We start from the raw sequence: 21256 nt of genomic DNA, 5'->3' as shown, positions 1-21256 counted from the left end.
TTAGTTGTAGTAATTAGGTGCTGGCCTAGCAACTAGGAGACCGTAAGTTCTATAATAGGTCACCAGTAGGTATGAAAGCCAATTGGGTGACTTTAAGCCAGTCTGTGTCAGCCTAATCCACCTCACGGGACTGTTGTTTTGTACAAAATGGAGATTTTATATTGCTTTTTTAGAACATATACTTTTGTTTATTTGGAAGGATTTTTCAAAACTATTTCCACTAAAAAAAAATACCTGTGGATGATGGAGTTACCTTAGGTTGGGAAAAACTGCTGCAGATGAAAAATTTAAAGGCTAAGTAGACTCATGGCCTCAGAAATATTTGATGTGTGAAGATATTTATGAATGGTGGACTTACGCCATAAGTTCATATGTGCGTATTCCTGTATATTTGAAGATTCTCTGAATTTAAAAAGACAAAAGTCAAATGAGGCTTCCTTTTGAGCATCTTCTAGAATTTTTCCTCTTTAAATAGTTTTTTTTTTTTTTTGGAAAGGACAAAAAGATAAACAACAATGCCATAAATGAGTTACAAAGAGTTCTGGGTATCACTTTCCTCCTCCTCGGTATTTACAATGGAGACAGGGGATTGCATGAAGTATCTAATAAATGTACAGTTTTCTGAGCAGATACAGATTCTACTGTATAGTAAAATCTGTTAAGCAGTGGCTCCCTAAACTTAAAAATCAGTCCAGAACCTGTTTTTTTAATATATAGCCCAAATGTCATCTCACTGACCAGATAAAATAATTTGAAAGCTTCATTTGTGTTCAGAAGCCTATCTGTTTTCCAGGATCAAGTTCGTGCTGCTATGACCTGCATTAGATTTTTCACGGACAAGGCAAAGTCTTATACTGAGTTGAAAGAAAGGCAAAAATGGCTCTTAAAGGTCAAAGACCATCTTAAAGTTTACCTTCAAGAAGTTTCTAGGAGTTCAGGAAGAAAAAAATTTGCATGCTCTTTTCGCAAGAAAATGTCTGCTCCTGATGTATCAAGGTATTAACAAAACAATGTTGGACAACATTTTTATCAGTCAACCATTTGTTATTAAACTACTTAGTAATAATGTAATAAGATATAATTCAGGACTTTTCTGAGAGCACACAGACTTACCTGAAGGGCTAACTTTAATGAGGGTTTCTAATTCATGTTTTGAATTTCATCTAAAATTTCTCCTTTGGATTTATTTATTAGACTATGCACTGAAACAAATTTTCTCTACATTAGGCACATCAGTACAGTTGAGCTCCAGATGGAAGTAACAAAATTCCTCCATCGTTGTGAAAAGTCAGGATCTTTATCTATAGGTGATTTACCTGTGCCTACCCTGTTTGGAAACAATCAAATGAAGATTGAGGTTGCTTGCAAGGTATGGAGTACCACTTAAATTTATTAGTGTGGTTTTACATATTGAAATGGAATACTGAACAGAGATTGGTGAATTCTACACTAAAAACATGTAGATTGTTTATAGAAGTTAACCCAAAAATGTCACATACCATTTTCATTATGAATCTTGATTTGAAAGAATAACAATGACTCAGAGAAGCAATATTTCATTGGAGTTTTAACATACCAGTTCTAGGGCTGAAATCCAGAAAAAAAATAGAACACGTTGTTATTATTTGGGGCTTTGTATGTTGCTCAATTTTTATTTTTTATTTTTTTCCTGCTGCAATTTTTTTTCAGGTCATGTTGGAAGGCAAAAACATTGAAGAGGGATTTGGGATTGCATTTAGAATACTGCAGGTATATTGAATGAAGAAGCTTTATATCTAACATTGACTCTTTACACATGACATTGAAATAGTTGAAGCAAACCATTGCATTATTTCAGATTGTTTTATGTAATTCTAGATATGTATTTGAATTTTTAATAATACTTTTATTAAAGATTACAGTTGAAAAGATAAAAACTAATACAAACTAAGAATATGTATGAGTTACAAAGAAAAATTAAAAAGTGCAGAAAATGAAATGAAAAAAATAAAAAATGGAAAAGAAAAAGAAATATATAAAGAAGTAACTTTCCCCTTCGTCACAAGTATAACCTATCACATTCTCTTAAAATACAACAAAAGCTCTCTTCTCCTCATATCTCATCTCTTAAATCTTAAAACCTCATCATTCATTCCTGATCAACATTAGAGGTTATCAGGGATAACCACATATCTATTTTAATCTTGATCAAATAAACCAATTTTATATGTCTTCTCTTTACTTTTAACTTGGTTTTTAATCCCTTCCAATAAGTCCGAGAACTGGATTTCTTTTCCTTTGTCCTTTTTCTTTCTCAGAAAACATTTCAAAACTTTAACAAGTATCTTTTGTAAATAAAGTATAGAAAAGTTAACCAAATCATTCTTTCAGTTTTTATTTGTTTTATTGATTGACACCTCAACCAATTTATTTATACATACAGTATATCATCTTTCTCAAATAATACTTATTTTGTCCACCTTCTTAGGACTTCCAGCTGGATGTTGCTGCTATATACAATAAAGTAGCTAGGCAGCTGGTGAAGCAGCAGAGCTACAGCGAGATCAGGCAGCTCATTAAATGTATCAAGGAGTCTGGTGCTGCAGATAAAAATGATGGGGACAATGTCATCCTCAGTTGCTTGGATGAGTTTGATTCTATCCCTGCAGAGGTAACTTTGGTTTATTTTTTTTAAAAATATCTTTATTAGGTTTTAACATCATTCATTAAAATACCAACTAACACAAAAAAGGGAGACACTGCTTGTATTTCTTGTAGTGTTAGGGAAGAGACATGGTTATATGTTTTTCTTTCTCCTAAATTGAGTATTTAGAAAGCCAACCATAAGTCCCATTTTGCTAGTGATTCTTTCATAACCAATGAATGAATGATGTCATCCCTGTAGTCTTAAATTTATAATTTGCTAATGGGATACCCAAGTACCTCATCTAGTGCTTAAATGAGGATAGTTAGGATGTCTTCATTTTGGAAAGGGGTTGGGTATATGTTTATCCCACGACTGTGGACACCCCTTAAGTCTCATAATTAAGTCACATAATCCAATAAAAGCTAATGAAATAGCTGCTTACTGTATCTTTTTTCAATGGGTAGGACTTTGTTTATAATTGCTTCCTTGATTCTCTGGTAAATTAAAAGTGATCTATAGGGGCAAGTACAGGCAACCATAACAGTGTAAACAATGTTTAACAGTTCATCTCATGATCTTTCTACCATTTTTATTTTTCTTGCTGGGATCTAGGAGTTGGATAATTTGATCCAGGATATGGACAGTGATGAAAACAAAGTGAGTAAAACAAATAATTTTTTCCCTGGATATGAAGTAATTTTTGGAAATATTTATGTATATGGTGTATTTTTGCTCATTCATTCTTGTGGATACAATCTTTTGTCTACTCCTATTGTTCTAGGACCATCATATTCAACAAGTGTATGAATGTAGTTACTGATAATTCTTTACTAACATTGAACACGATGATCATAGTGATGTGTATTAATAGAAAACTACTTTGAAATGAGCTCTTCTGGTGCATTTCCAGAATATATAAAAGGTTAAGGGACACAAATATGTATTTCTGCCCTATCTGAATTTCAGATCTTGAGTCATTAAGTGGTAGGAACTGAAACAACATAAAATCAGTGAGCACGAGTACTAATAAATCAAGGTGTGCACTAACATGAAGACTTTCATTATTCAGCCTGGTACAATCTGACATTGTACAATAGGAATATCCAGAAGATGAAAGGTCTGTATGGCATCCTGAATTGTTCAAGCAGTTTTTGAAGATGCCATTTTCCCCATCTTTACCAGCAGTGACAAGAATCCCACAAAGTTAAACCCAGGAGGCTCATCTAGAATTTGGGGCATAAATATTTAGACTGATAGCCATATATATCATTTATAATGATAAACATTATGTGCACTCTGGGCCATTCGTTATTCCACACAATGATTCTTTCTCTCTTCTATTGGTGAATAAACCACTGTGTTTTCCAATTCAGTAAATTCCCAGTGTAATGGACTATTATTTTCAGAGAAACTTACAACTGAAACATTTGCTTTTTGTAATAGAAGCTCTATGGAATAGATATTACTTTTAAATTATTTAATTTTGGTGTGATTTTTTTGTTGAGAAACATGATTATAGAAGAATGATTATATAAGGAACAAGAAAAGATGAGTTTTTTTAAAAGCTTTAGGCAGAAATGTATTTGTTTGGCATCAAGTTATTTTAATAAGCCTAACATACAAGTCTTTTGTAATACATTCCAGTGCTTGGCCTACAAAGCAACTCTACCATCGTTCTAAATGCATGCATTGTTTCAAACTATATATAGGCTCTGCTGCCTTGCAGAAAATAAGCATCTTTTGGCGGTAATCCCAAAAGTAAGTTCTTCCAGTAAGTCTGTGTGCAAAGGGACTTGTTGATACTTACTTCCTGGTGCAGCCTTTATATCACACCTCTCAGTCTTCTACAGATTCTCCACTTAGGTTAAAATATTTTATCAGAGCTACATTAGGAAGTGAAGGAAAACTGGTGCATCCCAAGAGCAATACCCCTTCTTATAAAATTTCAAGCCTCATTATTTTTCTTTCTGTTTCAGATTCAGGCATACTTGAAATGCCATAAACTACGTTCTGCCTATCTTATCTCAGTAAAACAAGAAAACATAAGAGCTGTGCAGCTGGTTCAACACATACGGCAAATGGCAGAGGATGGTGGGGATGATGTAGTGCAGGCCATCTGCACCCAGTGGCTTTTGGTACATCACACTAAGCCGAGAAGCTGGCTTACCCAAAATTCCAAGAAATGATTCCCAGAAATTTGTTGGGATGTTTGTTTCTAGAAAGGGAAAATGTTACATTGTGCTAGAGTCAGTTATGGCTGCAAACTGGAAAGAAGCTGCTTGAATGCCTTTATTCAAAAGGAAAAGATCGACTTCCTTAAAGTGCCAGTCATGATGCAGTGACAACCAACTACCTCTACTTCAGGGGGTTTATTCTTTACATACTTCATATTTTCAGTGCTGCTTCAGCTGTGTTTTTACTTTATGATCATGGAGGTATCTCTCCGTTAGGCACTATTTTATTAATGCAAATCCCACATCAACAAGAGTTTAATAACAGCTTGTGATTCCCAACACTGCAAAGCTACAGCCAAATAAATAAAGAAACAAGTAGCATTTTGAGATGGGTACAGTGTTCTATTGCTTTTCATAAGAAAAAGCTGGAGCTGAATTCTGTGCATAAGAGATAACAGGCCTGTAAGTCTACACCTGTTACTATCTGAGGCGAGAAAATAACCAGTTAACACAGAAAATGGAGCAACAAATGATGAATAGTAGCTGCCATTTGGAACCTGTACCCATATTTGCCACCCTCCCCAAAACAGTATGAAGTTCTCATTGTCCTTTCAGTGACATAGTATAGAAAACAGAGACCACAGCATGATCTGTATAAGAGGATATGACTGTAATTGATGACATTTTTAATTTGAAAAATTCAAACTGTTATCAAAATTGTATTGGTTGTAAGATATTATTCAGGATGGTTTTATCTTTGAGGTTTTCTTTTTTTTTAAATAGACGAACATCATCCGTTGCCACTAATTTCAGCAAACGGTCTAAGCTATCCTTTCCAGGGAAACAGCAGCCATATTTCACACCTACAAGTGTAGTAATCCTTAATTCATTGGATTTGGCAGCCAGAAATAACTTTGAGGTTAAGTAACTGGGGAGGGCTATATTTAGCTTCTATCTTTTCATACCTTTTGGTTCTTGGAGATTATCCTATTAGGAATCTAAGAGTTATAAACTCTGCTTTTGCTGTCTATCGAGCTCAACTGCCATGAGTCCCAGGTAATAGTCTGACTAGACTTTCTGTGACTTTGATTATTTCTTCCAGAAGTAAGAAAAAAACAGAATTCATTATCCTCTCTGTGTTAAGCTATACTGCCTATTGAGTTGAGTGTGCAATATGGCTTGTACTTTCATCTCCAAGTTCTTCTCATCAATATCTTCCAAAGGGAAGAAAGGAACGACTTGTGGGGGAGAGAAAATTGAGACGATTGTTGGGGCCACTCTTTGCACTGCATTTTATGCACTTTATATTGTTAGTTACTCGGATTCTTTAGGATTTTTAAAGGATCCCTTTCTCACCAGCAAAACCTGTCCTGTGAACTATCCTGTACTAAATTGCAATGGAGGAATTCTAAACTTCCAATGAACAAAAGTGTTAAACTCTCATTGAGAAAATAAAGAATTTGGGCAAGTTGGTGTTTTGATCTGTAATATCATTTTTTGTTAAATATGTAGCCACAAACAAATTTCAACAAATGAAAGAAACCAAGTCACCAAAACCACACTGTAAACATCTTAAAATTTTCAAAACAAGATAACTGATGTAATTTTGTAGCCTGGCATTAATCGTAGCATGCTGAATCACAAATGAAGCAGCAAACTTTTAGCCCAGAATGCTGTGTAAAACCACACCAAACAAATCATAGTTCACACTGCCATGCAAAAACCAGAAAAACTAAGGTTTTTTGTGGGGGGAACCAGGAGATCTTCAGAATGGTATTATCATGGTTAGTTCCATACACTAAACAATTGCTTGAGCTTCTATTTTAATGGAAAAGCTGAGATGAACACTTTTATTAAAAATGGACATGTCCTATCAAGTATGAAAATTACATGAAAGCAACACTTTTTCATAGTCTTGTATACAAAATATGGGATTCAGGTGTAGCTGGCCTTTGCAGGTCAATTCCACTGGATATCAAGGAGTTCACAACTCACATTCCAAAGCTTCTTTGCTGTTTCATCCTTACGTCCTTGAGATGACACATATGCTGGTTTACAATCACTGTTATGTAAAGGAAGAAAGCATGTTAGCAATGTTCTTTTGCATTAATACTAAATATTAATTATAATTAATTGTATTCATTTTAATATCTGTTGGGTGATGCACCCGGTCTACCAAGTATAAATCAGTCTGTTCTGCGTTTCGCTCCAGTCTACGAGCATGTTTTTCAGGCAGACGTCATATAATTTTAATTATATAAAATAATTAGTATGTTCAGACTTAGCAAACAAAAAACAAATTAAAGCTCACCTGACTATAAAAGAACTGTGTCAATCAAAATATGCCTGAATAATGGACTCCTCAATTACTAATACAAGTTACTAGCATTCTTTCCTTTTTCTAACAGAGGATTTACACGGTATATATTAGCAGCGTGCTAATATATATTACGACTTACAAGCACAATAGAGCTGAAAATTTCCCTTGTTAAACATGACAGTTGTTAAGTGAATTTTGCCCCATTTTACAACCTTTCTTACCAAAGAAAGTTGTTAAGTGAATCACTGCCGTTGTTTAGTATCATGATTGTTAAGTGAATCTGGCTTCCCCATTGGCTTTGATTGTCAGAAGGTCTCAAAAAATGATCACATGGCACCAGCACATTACTTACAAGCCAGTTGCCAAGCATCTGAATTTTGATCACATGACCATGGGGAAGTCGCAATGGTTGTAAGTGTGAAAAACAGTCGTAAGTCACCTTTTTCAGTGCCATTGTAACTTCAGTTACTAAACAAATGGTTGTAAGTTGAGGACTACCTCTATTGAATTTTAAAAGAGAAATTCAGCAAGATTGACAGCCAATTTGATATAGTGATTAAAAGTACCAGGTTGGAGCCTGGGAGGCTGTGAATTCTAGTTCTGGTTTAGGCCCAAGGCCAGTTGGGTGAATTTGGACCAGTCATTCTCTTCCAGTCCTAGGAAGAAGGCAATGGCAAACGACTTCTGAAAATCTTGCCAAGAAAAATGCAGGGCCTTGTCCAGGTGGTTGCCAGGAGTTAAGACTGCGCCCCCTACCCCCCCACACATACCAAACCAGCAAAGCTCGTGCATCTGTCATTCCCTCTCCCCGCAGCCCTCTCCTATAGTTCACCTCATCTTCACTCCTTTTCCTCTTAGCCCCTTCGACTGCCTTGGCTTTCTCCTACTCTTCTACTCACCCAGGACAACCATATTTCTTTCTGTATCCACAGCAACCTTGTTTGTTCATGTTATAAACTTAAAAATATGTTTCAAGCACGGACCAGCTGTAAAATGACTGTTCTGTGGAAACCCAGAATGCATGCCCAGAATCTTTTGCACTTTCCTTGTACAAAGCCGTCATGGATAAGTTTTAATGCATCAAAACACACTTTAGAATAGACTACAGGGCCTCCTTTTACACACTAGCCTGGCATATTTTAGAAGCTACTTAATATACTAAAATTCTTCATTCATTTGCACACATATGCCCATAGCTTAAAGATAAACATGCTCAACTAGAATGGCTGCTATGTGTGTATCACATAACTATGGATCTTTATCCTTAGCATTAGCTAAGGGAGTCATTAAGACTGATGTCACCATGAATGCAGTGGGACTGGATTTAGATTTCTGATCTTTTAAGCAGTAGTTTTCAACTTTTTTCATCTCACAGCACACATCTCACAGGCAGGACTTTCAGCCTGCAAAACTGGAAGCCCCGGCAACACAAGTTGCTGGGACTCAGGAGGAGAAATGGAGGCAATTTGCCCCCTGGCAATGTCACAGAGGTGGGATTCTGCTGTGCATCTATGTAGCACTTTTCCTATCACGTAGTTTGGCTCACATGCAGCATCTACATGACCCACTGGTTGAAAACTGCTGCTTTAAAGAGACAACTAGTGATATCACCTGGTGCTGTTAGGCAAGAATCAGCAGGTGAGATTCATTCTTTTTGAATGACTTCAAAAAGAGGTACAAGAATTCTTAACCCATCAGTGACTCATTACTTGCTAAGTCCCATATCCAATGTTTGCACTGAGCCCATGGGGGAGCCTCACTGATGCTTTAAAATAATACCAATAGCAATCATAACTCCTGCTTGCATCCTGGTTTATTTTGACATGATTATCCAAAGCTTCCTTCCCCATCCGAAGGCTTTTATGGTGTCTAAGCGTTATAGTACAACCAGAACAATGTTGTCCCTTAGATTGGAAGTCAAACCTTTGTTCTCTCTCACCACCTCCCAATGCCAGTCATCCCAGATCAACCCACCTGAAATACATTCCACTGACTGTCTCCAGTTCCTCTGCCACCGCACAATATATGCTGGTCTGGGCTCCTTGCCAAGGTGTCCTCAAGAAGATAGAAAATATGTTCCACAAAACTTTTAGTGTAAAGGAATGACGAACAAGTTCAGACAAAACTGTACCTGGATGCAGAGCATTCACAGTGACACCAGTACCTGCAGGAGACAAACCAGGCATGTACTCAAAAATATATTGTTAATGGGATCAGCCTATACAAAAGCAAAGGGTTTTGTTTGAATTACAAAAAGGAAAATATGATGCCAGCGTAAACTTAAGAGTTTCAATAGAAGAGAATATATGTAGCTCAAGGTTAAACTGTGGAGTCCTTGGTGCCATACTTTTAGTTGCATAAGTGGGACTACTATAGTTTCTAGATGCTATATTATGGTTTCTGCTCTGAGTCCTGAGAATGGCGATGCCATGGATCCCCTTTGATTTGTGCATATATTTGTCCTTAAAATTGACAGTATATTTGTGTATACTGTATACAGTATATTTAGTGTATTTGGCTAGAACAGCTAGCCATGGGTTGTGTAGAAGGGCTGTCATGGTTTTTTTCACTAGCTCTGGATCTATGGACATAAAGAGTGCTGCAACATAAAATGAAACCATGATTTCTATTTTTAGGTCTTTGATTTTCTGGAGGCACAGTAGTAGGATGAGATATCAAAGCTTTTTTGTAAGTTTTTTGGGTTATGCTGACTTTGGCTATAAAAATAGCCTAAGAACGTATAAAAAGTTAAGAAGGAAACAGAAAAAAAAACCACTCCTCTCTAGATCATGCCAGGCAAACAATGAAGCACAAAATAATGCCATAATTAAAGAACTACCAAGGGGAAAAAAATCACATTCCTACCCAAACTGGCAGGGCAAACTACTATATATGAACACTGATGATGTTCACTTACACTGATGATGTTATCTTGTTGGTGAATGAAATGCTTGCAAGCACATAACCAAGCTCAGAAAATACCAAGGACTCCACAAATTAGAGTTTATGTCACATGTGTCCATATGAAGTACATGCACATTAAAACCAAAAATAAATAAATCGTACTTGTAGTCCATTCAATGGCAGTTGGACTAAAGGTGACCACGGCTTCCTTTGTGTGCAAACAGTCTTTATACCTATGGTAGAAGCCTAAGTATCTCTCTCTGTCATTAGTTTATTTAAAATTACTTAGGAAAAAGTCCTACAAAGTTCAGTAACAGGTAGTCCTTGACTAACGACCACAATGGAGACCAAAGTTTCTGTGGCTAAGCAAGACGGATGTTAAATGAGTTGTGCCCCATTTTGTGATCTTTTTGCCAATTGCTAAGCGTATCACTGCAGTTGTTAAGTGAATTGTGCCATTGTTAAGTGAATTTGGCTTCCTTTATTTACTTTGCTTGCTGCAAGCCAACTGAGGAGGTTACAAAAGATGATCACATGACGCCGGGACATTGCAGCTGCCATAAATACATGCCAGTGGTGAAATGACTGAATTTTAACCATGTGACCATGGGATGCTACAAAGTTTGTAAGTATGAAAACGGTCATAGGTCACTTTTTAGGTGCTGTTATAACTTCAAACCTTCACTAAACGAATGATTGTAAGTTGAGGACTATTTGTAAGTGTGTGCATAGGACAGAAATACTAGGGCTTTTACAGGCTGTTCCAGCACACTGCTATCTTTGCTTCTCAAGATGACATTTCTGTCCAGCTCAATCCTGGCCAATTTTTGCCATTCTATTTTACATATTGGGTAGTAACAACTGGAGTTTAAGAAAAGATCTTACTTCAAATATATTAGGACTTCTCCCATACCAGTACCCCAATTTTCCCAGTAGTTTTTGCATCTAAATAACCTTGTCAACTAAAGACATTGCAAACTTCCAGCTCACCTTGCAGATGTCTAGCCAATTCCCGTGTGAAAAGAATATTGGCCAGCTTGCTATGAGAGTATGCCAGGCCCCGGAAGTAGAACCTTTCACTTTGGAGATTATTGAAATGAATGCTCCCCATATGATGAGCCACTGAAGCCACATTTATAATACGAGCTGGTGCACTTTGTTTCAGACGCTCTATTAGTAGGAACGTTAAAAGAAAATGTCCTAATAGGAAAGATTATGAACAGTAATTTGAACGTTGTGGTTAGATTTTCACGCATTGGTTTTCATTAAACATATGTGTTATATAAAAATGTAAAAATTAACAAAACTAAAGCAAAAATGTATGGGGAGAGGAAGGTCTATTTTCAAGAGGTTGCTGATAATAAACTGAGTAATTGTCCTTAAGGAATTCATCCATTTTTTAAAAAAAAATTCATTCCCTTTCAATATTCTGAATATTCAATATTCTGAATATTTGTGTCACTCAGTAATTCATGTAGGTCCGAAACTCATCAGCCTGATATATGAAAAAAAAAAAAAAATGCCCCTTAGATTCAGTAACTGGCTGCTGAACTCAGTCACATTTAAAAAGTTTTCTAGCATTAACTTGGCATTTTGGGTCCTGCCATAACATTTCTCTACAATTTAGATCTAGACTTTGACTTGGCCCTTCCACAGAAGTGAACGTGTTCTTACCCTTGTAGACCTGTGCATATACTTGGAATTACTGCTTTGAGATTGTTGTGTGACCTGCCTGTATTTCAGCTGATGGACAAATGGTCTGATGTTCTCTCATAGCTTTCTTCAATCGTGGCAAATTATCCAGATCTGAGATAGGAAAGTATCCTCACTCCTCCCATGCTTGGCATTTGGTATGAAGGCTTTATGATGAATGCAGCATTTGTTTTGGTATACCAATTGTTCCATATGTCATGTGTTACACTTTTGACATACAGAACAATCCTTCAGATATCTGGAGGGCTATTCAGGTGATTTTTGAGGCAACCATTGATGTTCTTCCCAGTGACCCATGACTTTTACCTTTTTACTCTCTCATGAGTCCAATTTTTGCTCAGAGCTTTTCTGATGAAGGAATCATGAGCACTGATTTTAGCCAAAGCAAGAGATACCGTCTAGCACAGTGTTTCTCAACCTTGACAATTTTAAGGCATGTGGACTTCAACTCCTAGAATTCCACAGCCAGCATTGCTGGCTGTGGAATTCTGGGAGTTGAAGTCCACATGCCTTAAAATTGTCAAGGTTGAGAAACACTGGTCTAGCATTTTTTGTGACTTCTTGAGTGACTTTATACTATGGTCTTGAAATATTTTTTACACAACGATATCTTTTATGCAAACAGTTTTTACTCTTGGGAAGATTCATGGTTTCCCCAAATCTTCTCCATTTCAAGAGTCCTGGTAGACTAGTGGACCCCCCCCCCCAATTTAGAAATGAATTTGTAAGCTTTGCCAGACTGATACATCATTTTTTTTTTAACAGAGGCCTTTTGAGCAGGATAAATAATGCCTTCAAGAATCTGTACGGTGATAACTTCCCTGTGATTTATTTAATTCAATTTATATGGCTGCTCATCTCACCATGGTGACTCTGAGCAAAATAATAGTTCAAAACACCAAAAATGGATAACTAGAAGCCAAGGTAAACAAAACCTAATCAAATCATGACTAAGATAACCATCTCAGCCAAAGCCAAAGTTTGTGAGTTTTATACAAGGCAGGCCTCAGCCCCAATTAAAAGAGCCCTCATACAAATGAATTGAGATTTAGGTTGATTAGCAAACTACATAATGAATAGTTCTGTTTATGAAATGAATGAATCTAACAGGAAAATCTGGCAATATTTTTTTTTCCTTAATTTCTCTTTATATATCAATTTATATATCAATAAGATGCATATGAAACTCCAACAACGTTCAACAGAAAAGAAAAGCAAGAATTCAGAAAATCTGAAAGAAGTTATTTTCTTTCACAGAACTGTTTAAAATATGTAGATAGCTCTCAGCAATTCTGTGCTCTAAACCTTGGTTGAATTCAAATATGTAAGGAGGGTCAGGATTGGATAAAACATAGATGGTAAACTACCCGATAATACCAGGAATATAGGCTATACTGGGACATTTTTAAAAATAATTCAGGAGAAGGCAATGGCAAATCATTTGCATATTGTTGCCAAGAAAATTATGTGAATATTTCCATGAAGTCACCAGATATCAAGAGCAACTTGGCTTTCCAAATTGGATGAGATAGTACTACTAACCTTTGGATTTTTAGGAAGTAAGATTGTCTGGTGCAATTGTGTTCTCAAAGTTTCCATTTTCCCCCCATAATTGAAAGCATAATAACTTTCTGATTACTTAAATCAACTAAGGACTATGCATGTTCAAATAGCTCCTTAAAACTTGGTGAAGAATCTGATGCGTTAAAAAATTCACAGTGTGATCAAGGAGAACAGTAATCCCTGTGAGAATAATTATGATAATATGGTTTTATCTCACCCTTCCCATGTTACCATTAATTTAAACAAATGAGCAGCAATAATTCTTATTTCAGTCAGGGCTCATAGAGCCTTAAGGAAAACCTGTGTGCTACTCTACATAACAATTACAATCTTCTGAAAGGCCTCTGCAGAATTCAACCACTTCATAAAGATAAAAAAAAAATATTGCAATGTAAGCTTGGTCTTTTACCATATGCAGGTGCAACATTACAATTTATATATAAAAGAGGCAGACATAGCATTGCAACATTGCAACACTCATTTTCTTTTTTATCCTCCCTGCATGCCCCAACATGCAAAAGCACACAAATCTTTCCAATCTTTACATGGGGTCCAAACTCTAACTTCTTATAGCACTTTAAGACAAAAGGGAGGGGGGGAGCCTTAAATAAAACTTTCTAAGAGAAAAACTGATCAAGTAGATAAAGTTTAGCAACCTTACCAAGATGGTTGACTCCAAAATGCATCTCAAAACCATCAGCTGTCTTTGAATAGGGGCACATCATAACACCTGCATTGTTGACGAGTATGTGGAGTTCTTTCTCCTCTGCAAGAAAAAAGCCACATAGGCCAAATGAATAAAGAAGCCCAAGATACAAATACTGGAACTGGGGTAATGGAAACATAGTCAGAGTTCATTTTTTCTCAGATTTTTCCAATGAACATTTTGACAAGGTAAAATTTGGTCCTATCCGACTCAGACAAAATTACTCCAGAAAGCAGGACAGGAAGCAGTAGATCCCTTTCTATTTCATTCAGTAGAGTGCTTCCTTTAGGATTGCTTTGGCAATCCTATTAGTTGAAGTATTGCTATGCAGGCAAAAGTCTAATTTTAAAATTAAAATCAGTAACCATTTTAATGGAGTTTAAAAGACAAAAACTGTTTTTAACTGTTTCTATATTTAGAATTGTTTTTATTGCACTGTAAATCACCCAGAGTCGCTCTGGATAGCGAGATGGGTAGCAGATATACATTTAATAAATAAATAATAAATAAAAAGCATGCCCTAATTTCATCATGCATACTGGATTTTTAGACAAATAATCAGGTATCATTTTGCCCCAAGTAAACTACCCTTAAGAAAACAACGTGCCTGAGACATACCTTTCAAGAAATTACTGGCAAATTCTCTGATAGATTTGGTGTCTGCCAAGTCTAATTTTTTTGCTATAACCCCTTGGTTTCCCGTCTTGATCCGGATTTCATGGGCTGCCTTTTCTGCTTTTGCCATATCTCTGCAAGCAAGGATGACTTTTGCACCTGCAACCATTAAAATACTAAAAGTAGCACCAAAAAAATCACATGTATAGAGGATTACTATCCAAATTCCAATTTTGGCCAATTTTCCAGAAACAAAATTAATGCAAAAAATAAAGATAACAATAGACATAACCCTTGAAGAATATGACTTTACGAAAAAAGAGAGTGATGGTGAAATAACAACAACAACAAAAATCTTGAGACTTTCCCTGACTGCATTAAACCAAGACATATTTCAAAACAGTTATAATAAATTGTGGAAAGACATAGATATTGGTTAAGTGGAAAATTTTACCAAAAATCTTGTTAGGATCTGCCAAAAAAGCCAATGCAGTCCCGGGCTGCATCAACAGAGGGATAACATCAAAATCACAAGATATGATAAAGAATAGAATGGGAATAGGAATAGGAATGGAATTAGAGTTAGAATACTTCTTATGGGTCAAGTGTGATCGGACACACAAGGAATTTGTCTTCGGTGCCACTTTATGTTGCACCTGTGAGGCCATACTTGGAACACTGCGTGCAATTCTGGTCACCATAATACAAAAGAAAAAAAAATGTTGAGATCCTAGAAAGTGTGTAAAGAATAGAAACAAAGATGATAAAGGATCTGGAGGTTAAATTATATAATGAACGGTTGAGGGAGTTAGGTATATCTAATCTATCCAAGAGAAGGATTAGGGGACATGAAAACTTCATGAACTTGAAGAGAAGAGGATTGATTGATTGACTGATTTTCCAAAGTACTACAGAGCAAGACAAATAGTAATGGGTGGAAGCTGGTTAAAGAAAGATCCGACTTAGAAGTAAGGAAAAAGTTTCTGATGGTGAAAACAATTAATTAATGGAATAGCTTGATTCCTGGAATTGTTTGTGTTCCATCACTGAAGATTTTCCATACTAGACTGGACAACCATTTGACCAAAAATGATAAAAGGTCTACTGTCTTGAGCAGGGGGTTGAACTAGAAGACCTCCAAGGTCCTTTCCAGCCCTATGATTCTATGTTGTAATATCACTAAATTAATCACTCAAGATGAACACTCAAAATGGCCCAAATTATAATCTCAGAGAAATGTTTGCCCAACTGGCAAAGAACAATCAATAGATTTACATGAAGTGGGAAAAATAAGAGTAAGATTCAAGAATTTGCAAGACTCAAAAGAAAGAGGAGATCTGCATTTCCTAACCTTAAATTATATTATTAAGCAAGCTATCTATGAATATCATAGTGCAGCAAATTACTAGTTTTACAAGAATCTGGCTTAGTCAGTAGATTTCATAGATATTGTATACATGGTACAAAGAAACAAGAAAATAATTTGAAGAGTATATTATAAGCAAAGCTTATTAAAAAATATGCAATCTTCTAAAAAATGATAAATCCAGTATTCTCCATTAGTGTCACCTCCAAATACCTCTTACTTCAAGGACAGCTACAGTAAGATGAATTCAATCACATATGCCAATCCATATTCAGAAATCAAAGTAAAGACACAGCAAGAATGACTCAATGAAGTTAGAAACTAATCATGGTTGATATATTTACAAATTGCTACAGGAACAAAAGTTAGAGGTAGTCCTCACCTTACATTCATTTGTAAAGCAACATTTCCAAGTTATGGCAACGTTGCAAAGAATGGACTTATAATCAATCTCTGAAGTCCCATCCTTAACAGCATCCCTATGGTCATGTGACCACCATTTGCAACTTTCCCTTGCCTTCCTACCTATGGGGAAGCTGGCAGGGAAGATCACAACTCATTCACAACTCATCCTACTTGCCTGCACGCAGCCTCCCCTGTCCTCCCTCAAGTCACACACAGCCTATGTTAGGCTTCCCAAAAACCTTCCCTGACTTTCCCCCAACTCTTGTATAACCTGTACTCATCCTCCTGAAATTTCCCACGGCCTCCCTTAACTCATGCATGGCCTGTGCTCAGCCTCCCAAGCTCTTCCTAAACTCACACGCATTCTATACTCAGTCTTCCAAAATCTTGTCAGGTCTCCCTTGTGCCAGGCCTTCCAGAGCCTCCCCCCCCCCCATGTTCCTTACCACTTCTTCCTTAACAATTCTTCCTTAGAGCCGAGGTGGCGCAGCAGTTAGAGTGCAGTACTGCAGGCCACTTTAGCTGACTGTGTTCAGCAGGTAAGCGGTTCAAATCTCACCGGCTCAAGGTTGACTCAGCCTTCCATCCTTCCGGGGTAGGTAAAATGAGGACCCAGATTGTTGGGGGCAATGTAAAAATATATATATATATATATATATATATATATTATATATATATATATATATATATATGTAGGTCTTTGGTTGTTCGGGTTTTCTCCCGCGTAAAATTGGAAGTGTCTTGGCGACGTTTCGACGAAGTCCCATTCGTCATCTTCAGGCTGGTGTTTTCAGCTTCGTGCTTCGAGCAGCACGAAGCACGAAGCTGAAAACACCAGCCTGAAGATGACGAATGGGACTTCGTCGAAACGTCGCCAAGACACTTCCAATTTTACGCGGGAGAAAACCCGAACAACCAAAGACCTACCTACATACAAACACCTGCGAAAACCTCAGATATATATATATATATATATATATATATATATATATATATATATATATATATATACACACATACATTGCTTACTGGTGTACACCACTTAGAGAGTGCTTGTACTTAAAGCGGTATATAAGTCTCATAAATAAATAAACAACCCATGTATCTTGAGATTATGACAGCAACTGGAATTCTGGGATTGTTGGCTCTAAGCAATGTAGTTGTAACATTGTTTAGCAATGGCAATCCCAATCCCAATTACTGTTGCAACTCAAGCACTTCCTGTAATCTCAAGAAAAAAGGAAGGAACCTGAGAAAGAAGAGTTTGAAAAGATTAGGATGCTTTTATATAAAAGGTTTTTGAACATAACACATAGATGGGACAAATTAAAAACTGAATGATAAAGTTGATGCAAACTTTCAAGATGCAAGTAGAATAATGGGAAAGATATTGGGGAAAACACAATAAATTTATGAGTACCAAGATACATAAATCATATAACAAACACTGGAAATGCCACAACTAAAGAAACATCTTATGGCACATGATGGTTATCAATAAATCTCAAAAATATTGGAACAAATCATGAAGTTTTAAACATAAACTCTGAACTTAAACTACAAAATACTAGTGAAAAACAAAAGAAATGACTTAAATGGCTTATAGCAATAAGTTTAACAGGCAAAGTATGGTATGTAGTGGTTAGCAGTTGGGAAAATAAGTAGAAGATATGGAAGGGACAGGTTAACCAGGGTTTTTTAAATAATATTTTTATGTTTTATTAGTAATTATCTTTTACTTTTAGAGAAAGAGAGAGAGAGAGAGAGAGAGAGAATATGGATGGATAGATGGATGAATAGAAATATAACATGTGGCTTAATGTCAGAACTGCTGGCCAGAAATGGTCTGGACTCTGGCACTTTGAGCCTGCTCCATGAGACAGAGTGAGTGCCCACTGTTTGCTCTCCTGCCCACATCCAGCAAGTCAAAGATACGCAATATTGCAAGTAGAAAACTAGTTATGTATGCAGAGAGCAGAAGCTGGCACTGGACCTGGAGCCGAACAGAATGAACTAGCAATCTAGGCTGTCAGGACTACTTGTGTCTAGCATGTGTAGATTTCCCTGACATTGTATGCCATATGCTACATACATATATACATAAATAGTACAAGCAGCCACCTAGTATCACATGAGAAAATGCTGAGATCTCTAAATAAGACAAAGCTTTCTTCTTATGTACAGATAGCACAATTCCAGATAAGTACAATCCACATCCCCATAATAAGTTCACTACCTGAATACAGAGCTTTTGATGCATTCTTTGGGAAGCAGGGTGTAGCTATGACACAAAAAGAAGAAAAGCAAAAAACACAACTACTATCATTTACCCCATCTCCATGGTTAGAGGTCAGCACTTATCCAGCTAGCTCAAATTACGGTACCAATTATAAATGGTAAACTAGGTCAGAATTACAGGTGATCCTTGGTTAATAACCACTCGTTCAACAATCACTGAAATTTGCAGTGCTGCTGAAGGAACTCCAACCATCACAGCATCCCATGGTCATGTGGTCACCATTTGTGACCTTCTTCACTGGCTTCCTACAAGTAAAGTCAACGGAGAAACCAGCAAGAGATCACAAATGGCAACTACAACCCATCCTTGTTCAATGACAATGTGGGATTTAACGCCACTGGAAATGCCCGAACTGCTGCCACTGAGCAACACAGTCACATGACATCTTGTTTTAGAACTGCATTGTTGAGAGACAGAAATTTGAGTCTCAGTTGCTGTTGTTAACCAAGAATTACCTGTACTGAATTGTTGCAGTTCACTCAATGTCAAAATCAGCAGCAGGACATTAATGGAAACAAGTCTATTTCATAAAGTGAAATACTATAGTGGAGACCTTACTTGTGTTCATACAATATGTTTACCCAGGTGAGCTACAAATCTTAGCTGTTGTTTTGTGCCTCAGTATATTGTGCAAGCTCAGTTCATGGCATAATGTACTAAGTGAATAAAAAAGTGGCTTAATTCTATAATCAGCTAAAGTATATTCTTGTATACTAACAAGAGGTATTGTGACACAAACAAATTGGGCAATCTGTACATTTTGAGAAATTCCACTGAACATGTCAATAAAAACCTTGAAAAGCTGCAGCATCTTTAGTGTTACTAGTTGACTTTTGAGAAAAAGTCAATTGCCAGAGACAGGAATTCAGCCTTGACTGCAAGGATGAAGGTTGAGTTGTGTTGGCTGAGAATTTGCAGCTTACACAGGATTACTGTCAATGTTGACTTTATATTACAATCTATTTAAAAAGAGGAGACAATTTTTCTCAAAATCTGAATCTCCTAGAATGTATTACATTCTACTGATGAACTTTGATTCTGCTGGAAAGACAAAGTTCCCTGTCCATTCCTTTTATTACAATTCCTACCATTCTGGGGGCTACAAAGGATAAGCTCATATGAATAACTTGCCTCTTCTTGCAAGGTCTTGCGCGGTTTCCTTCCCTATACCAGTGTTGGCTCCTGTGATCACTACAATTTTTCCATTCAGTTGTGCTGTAGACTTGCACACCCTTCCTCCAAAATACTTCCTATAAAATATAAATTAATTGAATAGCTGAGGTTTTAAAATTCAGTCCCACGTTGCAGTATTCACAATGCAAAGCTATGCAATTTGTCACAGAAATCCAAGTTAGCATCTCATGTATTTATAACACACACAAACACTTACACACACTCACGGGGTGGTGGTGGTGGTGGTGGAGGGAATATTCTGCACATACATTCTTTGTAACAGGGAAAACCCCAATTCACCAGAAATCGAGAGAGCACTAATACAGTACATCATTATACAGGACAGTATTATACAAATAACGGATTTAAAGGTTTTTTAAAATGTCAGTAGTTTTTTTTTCTTTTTGAAGTTGCACTGGCGAGAGGAGCTTTCCATTGTATTCACAGTGCAAAGCTATGCAATTTGTCACAGAAATCCAAGTTAGCTTCTCATGCATTTATAACACACGCAAACACACACACACACACTCATGGAGTGGTGATGGTGGTGGAGGGAATATTCTGCACATACATTATTTGTAACAGGGACAACCCCAATTCACCAGAAATCGAGAGAAAACATCATTATTCAGGACAGTATTATATAGGTAACTGATTTAAAGATTTTTTAAAATGTTAGTTTTTTCTTTTCTTTTTGAAGTTGCACTGGCGAGAGTTTTCCAGGCCACAAGAGTTAGTCAAATCAATTCCACTACAAACCTGATATACGGCACTAGCATAAATACCGAAAGAGGAACCAAGAACCAGAGCTGCAGCACGGACCACAGGAATCTCAGCATCATCGCCCCGTTGTCTGGTCCGTTCGCTTTGCTTCTTGCGGAACAATTGCTCAGTCCCAAGGAAGAGGCGGCTCCTGAATGGAGCCGAGGCTAATAAAGGCGCGACATCTGAGGTTCCTCGGAGGGGAGGCGCTGCGGGCTCCAAAGAGGCGGCGAACCAGCCTGAATTTCCGGTGAAACGGCATCAGCCGCTGCAGGTTGAGGGGATGGAAGGGATACTCCTTTTCTCCTCCCTTCTAATACAGAACGTATTTTAAGGCATGAGGACTTCAACTCCCAGAATTCCACAGTCAGCAACGCTGGCTGTGGAATTCTGAGAGTTGAAGTCCACATGCCTTAAAATTGTCAAGTTTGGGAAACACTGCATTAGCGAAATCTCATTATTTTTTTTTTTATTGAAAGTTTTATAAATTTTACAAAAAGACAAAAACAATACAAAACGAAAACAACATATACAAAAAAAAAACTAAACATTACATATAAAAAAACCCCCATCCCCCACCCCTCACCATAAACCCTCCCTTCCCCCCCCCCCTGAGCTTCCCAGAGCAGA

At 36.9% G+C, this 21256-nt stretch overlaps 2 protein-coding genes across 5 annotated transcripts in view; one reads left to right on the top strand and one right to left on the bottom strand.

Moving 5' to 3' along the window:
- Positions 1-4919, top strand: part of ZFYVE26 (zinc finger FYVE-type containing 26) — a 48652-nt gene extending 43733 nt beyond the window's left edge. For all 4 annotated transcript variants that reach the window (XM_039326862.1, XM_039326861.1, XM_039326864.1 and 1 more), the window contains 6 exons: positions 794-996; positions 1228-1369; positions 1690-1749; positions 2468-2650; positions 3239-3283; positions 4603-4919. In XM_039326862.1, coding sequence (XP_039182796.1) covers positions 794-996; positions 1228-1369; positions 1690-1749; positions 2468-2650; positions 3239-3283; positions 4603-4812 — 843 coding nt within the window. In that variant the 3' untranslated portion in view covers positions 4813-4919. The remainder of the gene's footprint in view (positions 1-793; positions 997-1227; positions 1370-1689; positions 1750-2467; positions 2651-3238; positions 3284-4602) is intronic.
- A 550-nt stretch (positions 4920-5469) lies between these two features.
- LOC120300616 (retinol dehydrogenase 12-like) lies at positions 5470-20868 on the bottom strand. The gene is made up of 7 exons (XM_039326865.1): positions 20624-20868; positions 19823-19941; positions 14625-14780; positions 13962-14066; positions 11015-11224; positions 9095-9284; positions 5470-6862 (listed from the first exon to the last, which is right to left on the bottom strand). Exons 1-7 carry the CDS (start codon positions 20704-20706, stop codon positions 6760-6762), a joined length of 966 nt encoding a protein of 321 aa, XP_039182799.1. The 5' UTR covers positions 20707-20868; the 3' UTR covers positions 5470-6759.
- Between the last annotated feature and the right edge of the window lie 388 nt (positions 20869-21256).

The sequence above is a fragment of the Crotalus tigris genome, unplaced genomic scaffold (assembly GCF_016545835.1).
Source record: "Crotalus tigris isolate CLP2741 ecotype Arizona unplaced genomic scaffold, ASM1654583v1 scf7180000024346.1432988, whole genome shotgun sequence".
In the NCBI taxonomy this organism is placed as follows: domain Eukaryota; kingdom Metazoa; phylum Chordata; class Lepidosauria; order Squamata; family Viperidae; genus Crotalus; species Crotalus tigris.
The sequence above is the reverse complement of the archived record's forward strand: the minus strand, read 5'-3'. Positions and strand labels throughout refer to the sequence as shown.

Bases quoted from the DNA above. Each gene is read 5' to 3' on its own strand.
- LOC120300616 (XM_039326865.1), bottom strand. From the start codon at position 20,706: ATGATGCTGAGATTCCTGTGGTCCGTGCTGCAGCTCTGGTTCTTGGTT. The intron at 14,067-14,624 runs GTATGTCTCAGG...TTTTTCTTGCAG, and splicing joins TGCCAGTAATTTCTTGAAAG to AGGAGAAAGAACTCCACATA. The intron at 6,863-9,094 runs GTGGGTTGATCT...TTTACATAACAG, and splicing joins GTCAGTGGAATGTATTTCAG to TGATTGTAAACCAGCATATG.